At 34.8% G+C, this 11163-nt stretch overlaps 2 protein-coding genes across 2 annotated transcripts; both read left to right on the top strand.

Moving 5' to 3' along the window:
* Positions 1–740: 740 nt before the first annotated feature.
* On the top strand, positions 741–7394 carry LOC124642180. The gene is made up of 8 exons (XM_047180493.1): positions 741–1568; positions 1870–2092; positions 2456–2675; positions 3236–3521; positions 4513–5358; positions 5516–5738; positions 5977–6196; positions 6895–7394. The coding sequence occupies exons 1-8, from the start codon at positions 741–743 to the stop codon at positions 7178–7180; spliced, it is 3132 nt and encodes a 1043-aa protein (XP_047036449.1). The 3' UTR covers positions 7181–7394.
* A 273-nt stretch (positions 7395–7667) lies between these two features.
* On the top strand, positions 7668–10989 carry LOC124642213 (UDP-glycosyltransferase UGT5-like). Its single transcript, XM_047180524.1, has 4 exons — positions 7668–8528; positions 8899–9121; positions 10107–10326; positions 10641–10989. The coding sequence occupies exons 1-4, from the start codon at positions 7698–7700 to the stop codon at positions 10918–10920; spliced, it is 1554 nt and encodes a 517-aa protein (XP_047036480.1). The 5' UTR covers positions 7668–7697; the 3' UTR covers positions 10921–10989.
* The last annotated feature ends 174 nt before the right edge of the window (positions 10990–11163 follow it).

The raw sequence follows: 11163 nt of genomic DNA, 5'->3' as shown, positions 1-11163 counted from the left end.
ATCAAAATCAATCTTTCCATTTATTTCATGATAGAATTACAAACATTCATACATACAAACTTCACATTTATAATATTAAAGAGATAAATAGGATGTCAGTGGGTATGCCAGTCATGCGTAATTATATACTAGCCGTTTCCCCGCGGTTTCACCCGCGTCCCGTGGTAACTACTGCCCGTACCGGGATAAAATATAGCCTATGTTACTCGTGGATAATGTAGCTTTCGAATGGTGAAAGAATTTTTAAAAACTGTCCAGTAGTTTTTGAGCCTATTTATTACAACCAAACAAACAAACAAAGTTTTCCTCTTTATAATATTAGTATAGATAGCATAGATAACATGTTAGGTATGTCTCGTCTTGTGACGTTTAAATCTGTAACTGATATGATAGAAACATTTTATTTATTTTTGGCGTCCATTGCTTGCAAAAAAAATTACTATAAATGTGTAGTCTTTGTTGTAACGCAACATAACTATCATTGATTTTCAAGTGTCACTTTTTTTGCACTCGTTCAATATTGTTCAAATTAAAAAGAGCTGCACGAGTAACGTACATATTACTATTCTAAATCTTTTTTCTAAGTCAGTCATCGTTACTATTGATATTGAAGGTCCTATTAGTTAACGACTTGTATCGCTATATCTACAAAGCTTTTAAACTTAACACTCGTTTAAATAAGCGTCAGTGTACGTTAAACAGCCCTCGGAGTCTGTCCGCCTAAAGTTAAATATTCCAAAATGATAATCTTAACCTTTGTTACGTGTTTAATATTAATTGTATTTCCAAATGAAGCCGGAAGGATTTTGGCAGTTTTTCCTACTCCGTCGATCAGTCATCAAGTAGTGTTTCGACCTTTAATGCACGAACTAGCCAAGAGAGGTCATGAAGTTACACTCATCACAACAGATCCTGTATTCCCAAAAGGAGGAGCACCGAGCAATCTAACAGAAATAGATGTTCACGATATATCTTACGACCTGTGGAACAAAATATTCATGGCAGCAACACAAGGAAGCAAAGATGATGTGGTTCATGTAATGGATGTAATCTTTAAAACAGTCGCTGCAATAGTCGAAGCACAGTTTAATGACGATGGTGTGCAAAAAATTATCAAAGATAAAACTAAAAAGTTTGATCTGATCTTCTTAGAAGCTTATGTACGGCCAGCACTAGCGTATTCTCATATTTACAAAGCGCCAGTGATTCTAATGAGTTCCTTTGGAGGTGTATTTGGTAACTATCAAACTTTGGGAGCTTCGGAGCATCCGATTCTTCATCCTGTCCCACCGCGTCAGAGACTTCATAATCTTAGTAAATGGGAGAAAATTAAGGAATTGTATAATTATTATCGGGTAATACGAGTATTTGAACAACTTGAAGACTCCGAGAATGCGATGATAAAAAAGAATTTTGGTGAAGACACTCCTGCACTCAGTGAATTAAACAATAATGTGGATATGTTGTTTATTAATATACACCCAGTCTTTGAAGGGATTAGGCCCGTGCCTCCATCGGTAGTTTATATGGGCGGGTTGCATCAGAAAGCAGAAAAGGAATTGCCACCTGTAAGTTTCGTATATTTTTTGCATGTTTTGCTCTTTGTAATGTTTACTTTGCTGATTATTTTGTTCTCTTCTTAAAATATTTAATCATCTTGAAGGGTCGTTCATTGAATTATGATTGCCTTTTCCAGAAAAATGTTGCATACTATAATACATAAGTTCCATTGCTTTAATTGCCATATTTTTTTTATGTTTTAAGGTTTTTATATCCGACCAATAAGTATAATTTCATCTTATACGATCATAGTTAAAGCAGCACAAAACCTGCTGAACAAAACATAACTTATTGTTTTTTTATTTACAGGATCTCAAAAAGTATTTAGATTCTTCGAAAAATGGAGTCATATACATAAGCTTTGGAACAAACGTGGATCCAACAGTTCTACCAGCTGATAGGATAGAAGTTCTAGTCAAAACAGTATCTCAATTACCTTACGATATTTTATGGAAATGGAACAATGACGTACTTCCTGGACGTACTGAAAATATAAAGATCTCTAAATGGTTGCCACAGTCAGACCTTCTTAGTAAGTACATTATGTTTTAAAGACCAATCTCTCATCATCATCATCATCATCATATCAGCCATAGGACGTCCACTGCTGAACATCTCCCCCTTAGAACAACACAGACCTATCTCTGCTTATAAGTAAATGTAACTAAAACCTATCATTGTGATTCAATTTTACACCCCTTTTAATATCTGAGTAGAGAGAGTGTGCAAAATTAAAAAAAATATGTAATCTTTTCAACTTAACTAGTATAAGAATGCAAGACGAAAGCAAATATATTTGTGGTTTGACAAAAAATCAGTAATGTAACTGTAATGTCAGTAATGTAACAATTTATTTTATATCAATACATAAAAATAATATAATTTTCTTTTTCAGGGCATCCTAAAATTAAGCTGTTCGTCACGCAAGGAGGTCTGCAATCAACAGATGAAGCTGTAACAGCAGGAGTACCTCTGGTTGTCATGCCAATGTTCGGAGACCAATTCTTCAATGCTGAACAATACGAGTTCCATAAAATAGGCATTAAGCTTATCCTGGACACTCTTACTATTGATAAATTTAATAAAACCATCAACACTGTTATTGAAGATCAAAGGTCTGTATTGTACTTTAATCTTTTCAATACGTCATTATTAGCGATCAATTTATCAAGAGCAAAAGTTAAGATGACTAAACACATTGTCTGACAAAAAGATAATTGCGTGTCTGTTTCATGTTCTAAGTTTCGTTTATTGGTCAAAGTCCACCTTACACACGTGATTTAAATAATTGACATTATATAACTATCTTGTTTGACCACTTCTTTGTCTACATCTTCTTCCGCTTCTGTATTAAGAAATTAATCATCATCATTATCTGCCTAGCCTTTTCCCAACTATATTAGGGTCATCTTCCAGTCTAACTAGTACAAGCGCTTTACTAGAAGCGATTGCCTATCAGATCTCTTCAGCCCAACCGGGCTCTCCCGGGTAACTACTCGGGAGAGCTACTGCTCCTAGTTAAGGCTGATTGTCAGACTTATTGGCTTCTGACTACTCGTAACAACTGCCAAGATGTTCAAATAACAGCCGTGACCTTCTGTGATCTACCTAGTTCATTGTGCCATCCAAAAATATGGATTAATATTAAGAAATTAATCAATATTTTTAATTACAGCTATCGTCGGAATGTAGAAAAATTACGGAGTATTGTTAACGACCAGCCGATGACATCTTTGGAGCGTGGTGTGTGGTGGACGGAGCACGTGCTGCGTCACGGCGGCGCGCGACATCTGCGCTCTCCCGCCGCCAACATGTCGTGGGCAGAATATTTAGAGCTAGAACTAGTGTTCACTGTTCTCTTCTTCTTACTATTAATTTTATCAACACTTGCATTAATTCTTCGTTATCTATATAAAAATGTCTATGTACATTTTGTAGCATCGCGTAAAATCAAAACCAACTGATGTTTCATTGTTATGAACTAATTTTGTTGAAGAATTATGCCAATGAGGCAGTTTTTGTATTTTTATAAATAAATTGTTGAATGGTTATAATGTTGTATGTAAATTAATAAATGAAATGTTAAACCCATTGAATTGATAAATCAGCAGAAAATTAATTTCAAGTCAGCGCAAAAGCATAAATATTGTTCAATCCTTGAAGTTTGTAACCGTATTGATGACATTTTCGATACTAGCAGAGGATTATCTAACTCCGTATAGTTTTTGTGGTATGCGCCTGATTAATCATACATAGCAAAACACATTGACGACTACTAAATAATTGCTCAGATTCAACAACAAGCCCTAACGCGCCGTCAAAGATTGTGATTGAAAATTAATAAGAATTACACTATATAGTTCAGATACTGGATTTCTATAACCTATATACCCTTTTTTGCGACTAGAGATTGAGATATGGCAAAATGCAAACATATAGGCAGAACTGCTTATATCAACATTTAATCTCTAATCGCAGATTGATGGATAGATACTTTGTAGATATCCGCGTCCAGTAGACTAGGTACCATTTATGATCTTCTTATAAAAGTTAGTATTACTTGTGACAGTATACTTACTATGAAGTAAAAGAGGCCTACAATGACCCGCGAGTACAAGCTGGGTGAAAGTGAGTGATTTTATGCGAATATTGGTTTATCCTGATCTTTACGGTCTTATGCGTTTCCGTTCCGTCTTATTTGAGATAGGCTACATAAACTTATAATTTAGTTTTATTAAAACTCATTGAAATATTTTTTACCTTTTATCAGTGGTTACATGCCCTTAATCTATTTTTTATCCTAATGACGGAACAAAAACATTATGTTTTGTTATCGTATTATGAATGAAGGTCAAGAGCAACCCATGAATCACAACACTTGAATATATTTGAAGTACTATCAAGATTATCTTCAGTAAAGTGTTTATACCCGTTGAAACCAGTTGACGAACAATAAGTCCTAAAAACAAAATGAATTACCTTTTATTACTTGCGTGTTATATTTTATTTGTAAATTCAAACGAAGCAGCGAAGATTTTGGCAGTATTTCCAACTCCTTCAATCAGTCATCAGGTAGTGTTTCGACCTTTAACCCAAGAACTAGCTAAGAGAGGACATGAGGTCACTGTCATCACAACAGACCCTGCATTTCCAAAAGGAAAAACACCAACCAATCTAACAGAAATCGATGTCCATGATATATCCTACGATATATGGATAAAAACATTCATGGAATCAACGAAAGGGAATAAAAACGATGTGATGAATGTAATGGTATCAATTTTAAAAGGACTCATAGCTGTTATAGACGCCCAGTTAAAAGACGACAAATTGAAAAGTTTGATTGAAGACAAAAGTAAGAAGTTTGATTTAATTTTCATAGAAGCCTGTGCTAGACCTGCTTTAGCATATTCTCATATTTATAAAGCACCAGTGATACTCATCAGTTCTTTAGGAGGGGTGCTAGATAATTATGCTACACTTGGTGCTTCTGTTCACCCAAGTCTTTACCCAGCTATAACGCGCCAAAGACTAAACAACCTCACATTATGGGAAAGAGTTTCTGAGCTGTATTATGACCATGTTACAATAAAAGGATACAAAAGCATGGAAAAGGAAGAGGACGCTATGCTTAGAAAACATTTTGGTAAGGACATTCCGTCGGTCGCAGAATTAAAAGACAAGGTGGACATGCTATTTTTGAATGCTCATCCAGTATTTGAAGGGATTCGACCTGTGCCTCCGTCTGTAGTTTATCTTGGTGGTCTACATCAGAAACAAGGAAAAGAATTACCAAAGGTGAGCATTAACAATAACATTCCATTTTTTTTTAATTCGTTTTGTTGCTAGTTCGTCTCATCATCATCTCAGCCATAGGACGTCCACTGCTGAACATAGGCCTCCCCCTTTGATCTCCCTTGTTCGTCTGATTTTATTTATTGTTCCGTTTTTTCAGGATCTAAAAACATATTTAGATTCATCAAAGAATGATGTCATTTACATTAGCTTTGGCACAAACGTGGATCCAGCAGCTCTACCCGCTGACAGAATTGAAGTTCTAGTGAAAACGTTCTCCAAATTACCTTATGATGTGTTATGGAAATGGAACAACGATGTTTTACCTGGACGTACTGATAATATCAGGATCTCTAAATGGCTGCCACAGTCAGACCTCCTCAGTAAGTATATTATGTTTCAAAGACCAATCTCTGCTCACAAGTATTTGTTACTGAAACCTATTTGCTGAGTAAGTTTTACTTCGAATTTTACAGTGACATTCAAATTGTTATTTCGATTTTTTTTCTTCGGACCTTTAGTCACATGAAAGATACGGGCAACTCTACTAATATCACTTGTACTATGTGATTTATTTATGAAATATGATACAAGCAATTATGTAAATATTTCCTTTTTCAGAACATCCAAAAATCAAGCTATTCGTCACACAAGCAGGTTTACAATCGACGGACGAAGCTATAACGGCAGGAGTACCTCTGATTGCCATACCTTTAAATGGTGATCAGTTTTACAATGCTGAGAAATATGAGTATCACAGAATCGGCATTAAGCTCATGATGGATTCTCTTACGGTGGAACAGTTTACGAATACCATTAACACTATCATTCAAGATAACAGGTTAGTAATCCTCTGTTTCATGCTCTAAGGGTCTTGGTTCTGAATTTTCCAGATTTTCATAGTGATCATTATGTCCTTGTTCCTAGTTCCATAATATTTGGGTTTGTTTCAAGCTTTGAAATGTTATTTTGTTCGTTGTTTTTGCCTTTATAGGTATAATTACAGCAGATTAGTCTATATTGCATAATAGTCGTAAAAGATGTCTAGTACCACAGTCTACCGTACATGTTGAGCTATGATCGTACAAGTCTAAACTTGTCCGGTAAAGGCAATGACGATACTCATTTTAACAATCATTATGATAAAATTGAAGTGTTGTGGTTAATACAATCTACTTCTTATACATGATAATCTATCTACTCATTCTTAACTTCTTGGTGAGGCACGTTTTTGTGTTTCGAAAAATCCTAGTTTATATATTTTTTTCCATATTGCTCTATGCTCTTCCATTCCACTCATCTATTCTTACTAGCTTTTTTATATTTTCTTCCAACAAAACAATATTTTTTTAATTATTTACTGCTATTAAAATTTACTTAATCAATTTAATCTAATTTATGTTTCATTAATGCAATTGTTTGTTTTTGATATTAAATCATTTAATATTAAATGGAGCTTAGCGCTACGTTTTTGCACCATTTAGAGATTATCTCCTAGTTTTTGCACCTTTAAGTACATATTTTATGTATCATTTTCAGTTACCGGCAAAATGTTGCAAAACTTCGTACTCTAATGTACGACCAGCCGATGACACCGTTGGAGCGCGCGGTGTGGTGGACGGAGCACGTGCTGCGTCACGGCGGCGCGCGACATCTGCGCTCTCCCGCCGCCAACATGTCGTGGGCAGAATATTTAGAACTAGAATTGGTTCTAACTGTACTCTTAGGTTTACTAGTAGCTTTAACATTATTTGTACTAATCTTAAGTTTTCTATACAAAATAGTTTTCAGAAAAGTTACACCTAAGAAAACTAAAAGGAGTTGATGAGGTTGATATAATTCAGTAATTCATTAAGTGTAATTGTTTCCTGATCTGTGTGCATTAAGTCACGTCCACAAATCAAGATAAAATAAAAACCATAAAATATCAACCGTATGATGAAGAAATCATATCAACTTCTTGATTTTTTTAAGATTAATTTTACTGTACTTTATCTCAAAATTGTTCCTATTAATAAAATGGTACCTTTAACTGATAAGTTCTTCTTTCAATTATTACTGACCCCTAGAAATAATAATTATGACAAAGTCGTATACTTTTACTCATAAATAAGGGTACCTAACATCAACAGTTTAAATAAATTAAATTCTTGCACGCATGCTTTTATTGCATCGCAACAAGTACTTGTATACAAATGCATCAAATAATTGCCATATTATTGACATTTTGTACGTCATTACTGTCGTAATCATTCATTTGTTTGTGCACAAACACTGTCATTGACATCCTAAGATAAAACGTAGACGATTTATCATTCAGTTTAGTGTCTTCTCCAGTCACAATGTCAGTTCTAATAAGTGCACTTGTATTCTGCATTCTATCTGTAAATCTCGTAGAACCTGCAAGAATTTTAGCAGTATTTCCAGTACCATCTATCAGTCACCAAGTAGTTTTCAGAGCTCTAACTCAAGAGTTAGTTCGGAGAGGACATGAAGTTACCGTAATCACTCCAGATCCTGCTTTTAGTAAAGAACAAAGACCAGCCAATTTAAGAGAAATTGATGTCCATGAACTATCATATGGAATATGGAAGAAGATATTCATGAGCTTTCCTAGAGAGAATAAGGATAACCTTGCAGATCAAGTTAAGTTTTTTTTAGGAATGGGTTATGCTGTAATGGATGCAATTTTATATGATAAAGAAATCAGAGATTTAATTGACAACAAGAGTGATCAATTTGATTTATTAATGTTAGAAGCCTGTCCGAGACCTGTACTTGGTTTTACTTCCGTCTTCAAAGTGCCTGTGATACTTGTGAGTTCATTCGGTGCATCGTACGGTAACTTTGAAGCAATTGGAGCACCAATTAATCCAATCCTCTATGCATCGATCAACCGTAAGAAAAGTCTCAATTTGACCATGTGGGATAAGATTGTTGAAACATACAATCATTATCAAGTGATAAGTATTAATGAAGAGTTTGAAAAACTAGAAGACATTATGTTGAAAAAACATTTTGGGCCTGAGACACCACCTTTGACTGAATTGGCTAACAATGTGGATATGTTGTTTCTTAATGTGCATCCAGTGTTTGAAGGGATTAGACCAGTACCTCCGTCTGTGATATATATGGGTGGTATACATCAGAAACCTGATAAGGATTTGCCAACGGTAAATATGTTTTTGATTTTTAAGGCAATTGTAATTAAGGGAACATACGCACTATGTATGTAATAGTACTTATTATTTTTGGCTTTCCGTCTCCGTCTTTCTGTAACACCTTACTAGTTTTTTCTGCTTCAGACCTATAGAATACATTTGTACGATAACAAGAATTCACGTCACCCAAATGTTGACTAAAGGTTATTATCACTCTCTCATCATCTTGTTAACTACTAAAGATATCATTAAACATACCGTCCTTAATTGGATTCATCTGATTTGTTTACTTGGTAACTTATGTGTATAGGTGACTTATGTAGGTAAACATTTTTTAGTTTCTTTACCACTAGATAGTTCATCAACTAATTCTTTCTTACAGGATCTCAAAACATTACTAGATTCTTCTTCAAATGGAGTTATATACCTTAGTTTTGGAACCAACGTGGACAAAAGTTTAGTTACTGAAGAGAAATTGAGAATTTTTGTCAATGTATTGTCTCGATTACCATACCTGGTTTTATGGAAATGGGATACTGAGAAATTGCCTGGACAAACTGAGAATATACGGCTTTCGAAATGGTGGCCCCAGTCAGACTTACTAAGTAAGTTATAATGTTTTATTTTCAGGACAATTGTTATTGAAAATTAAGCCGTATCTCACATTGTTACTTATCTATGGATTGCACCGTTTGTGTCCATCTAGAGGTTTTCTGGAGATTTTTTTTCATTATGCTTTTTTCACTGCTGCGTGTTTATTTTTGTCTTCTTATCTTTTCTTGTTCACTAATACTGATGTATATTTTATAAACTATAACTGACCTATAGGAAGATAAGATAAATAGTCATTACAATCTTGTCTCAATTTCTTCTCATCGTTTATCCGTTCATTTAACTTCAACATCCTTTTTTTACTGGGAATCAATAAAAAAAATATCCCGCTGTGGATGCAGTATGAAGAAGTTTCAGTCTCTTACTGACTTACACCTACTATGATCCACCCATCTTCACGTACCAGGGCCACGGTAACTCTTTCGAACAATTCCACAGCCCTGGCAGGCTTGTGCGCTAAGGGGCTGGTACATTCTGTAACCTTCATCAATCGACCGATCGATTATATTTGAGTACATACAAATTAGGTTGTTGATATACAATCATTTGATTAGTTATCAGTCAGTAATAAGTATCTGTTTCCACATTATATTCATATCGTGTTCTATCCAACGCGGTTGTGATACGGTGATATCTAGTTATTATATTGACATTACATAAAGTCATAACCGCCTTCACCGAATAAGTTAAGCAGAGGACCATCTCTTACATGTCATACTTTATTTACTTGTTGATATTTTAATCCAAATTATATTCCCTTTGTTTTTCAATAATCTTAAAATTTTACAAAAAGGCTAAAAACTTTTTTTTATAGGAATGATTTTTTTATTCAAATGACCTTGTGTCAAACTCTTACCCATAATGATCCTTTCTCTTTATGTACCAGGGCCGCGGTAACTCTTTCAAACAATCCCGCAGCCCAAAGGGTAAAAACTAGTGTAGACTTTACTAGTTTTTAATAAACTGTTGTTTTTTCAGAGCATCCAAATGTAAAACTCTTCATAACACAAGGAGGTCTACAATCAACTGATGAAGCTATAACAGCAGGAGTACCTCTGATTGGTGTTCCCATGATAGGAGATCAATTTCTCAATGTAGAAAGATATGTACACCATAAGATTGGAGTCAAACTAGATATGGCAACTCTAACAGAAGAAGTTTTGAAGAATGCTATTGAAACAGTGATTGGCGATAGCAGGTTAGAAATCTTTGTTATTATCGGAACGGGTCATGTCGGGTTCATTGTGATATTATAAATGGGACAGTTTGCCAGTATAAATACATGAATGTGGATACCTATGTAAGGTGTGGGTATCATGAAACATTGTATTTACATAAAGAAGCTTGAATCTCTTTTAGGATTATTTAACTAATTAATTACTACTGTAGAGGAAAAGCGGGTGCTTTACTTTCTTTATTTTTAGAGCAAATCACTCACGACTTGGTTGCATTTAAATAAGTTAAGGCGTTAATCGCATTTAATGTTGATGATGTCATTTCATTTTATTGCAGTTATCGCCACAACATGATTAGTCTTCGCAATAAAATGTACGACCAGCCTATGCCACCGTTGGAGCGCGCGGTGTGGTGGACGGAGCACGTGCTGCGTCACGGCGGCGCGCGACATCTGCGCTCTCCCGCCGCCAACATGTCGTGGGCAGAATATTTGGAGCTAGATCTAGTTTTTATTGTCCTAACAGTGCTATTAGTATTAATCCTTTTAATGTTTTTAAGCATCTATTTGCTGTGTAAAAGTTTGAGAAGAATTACTATGAAGATGAAGACGTCTTGACGAAGTTAAAAAATTATAATGTAGCATTAGAAGACGTGAATATAAGCATCTTGACCCTTGTGCCCTGTATTTTCTGTGGTGGCATTTTTGCCTCTTTTATTTATTCATCCACATTGATACTTAATACATTATCAAAAATTCATACTCACATCATGTTTCTTGTTTTTCATCTCAGCCACGTCGACACCATGATAAGACGTCACTGAAAATTCGTTTTATTCTGTTAATACATCAACTTTAATA

This window comes from Helicoverpa zea, chromosome 24 (assembly GCF_022581195.2).
Source record: "Helicoverpa zea isolate HzStark_Cry1AcR chromosome 24, ilHelZeax1.1, whole genome shotgun sequence".
Taxonomy (NCBI): domain Eukaryota; kingdom Metazoa; phylum Arthropoda; class Insecta; order Lepidoptera; family Noctuidae; genus Helicoverpa; species Helicoverpa zea.
The sequence above is the reverse complement of the archived record's forward strand: the minus strand, read 5'-3'. Positions and strand labels throughout refer to the sequence as shown.

Coding starts and splice junctions, on each gene's coding strand:
- LOC124642180 (XM_047180493.1), top strand. CDS start 741: ATGATAATCTTAACCTTTGTTACGTGTTTAATATTAATTGTATTTCCA. Junction 2,676..3,235: donor ACTGTTATTGAAGATCAAAG/GTCTGTATTGTA, acceptor TTTTAATTACAG/CTATCGTCGGAATGTAGAAA. Junction 5,359..5,515: donor AAGGAAAAGAATTACCAAAG/GTGAGCATTAAC, acceptor CCGTTTTTTCAG/GATCTAAAAACATATTTAGA.
- LOC124642213 (XM_047180524.1), top strand. CDS start 7,698: ATGTCAGTTCTAATAAGTGCACTTGTATTCTGCATTCTATCTGTAAAT. Junction 8,529..8,898: donor CTGATAAGGATTTGCCAACG/GTAAATATGTTT, acceptor TCTTTCTTACAG/GATCTCAAAACATTACTAGA. Junction 9,122..10,106: donor GCCCCAGTCAGACTTACTAA/GTAAGTTATAAT, acceptor TTGTTTTTTCAG/AGCATCCAAATGTAAAACTC.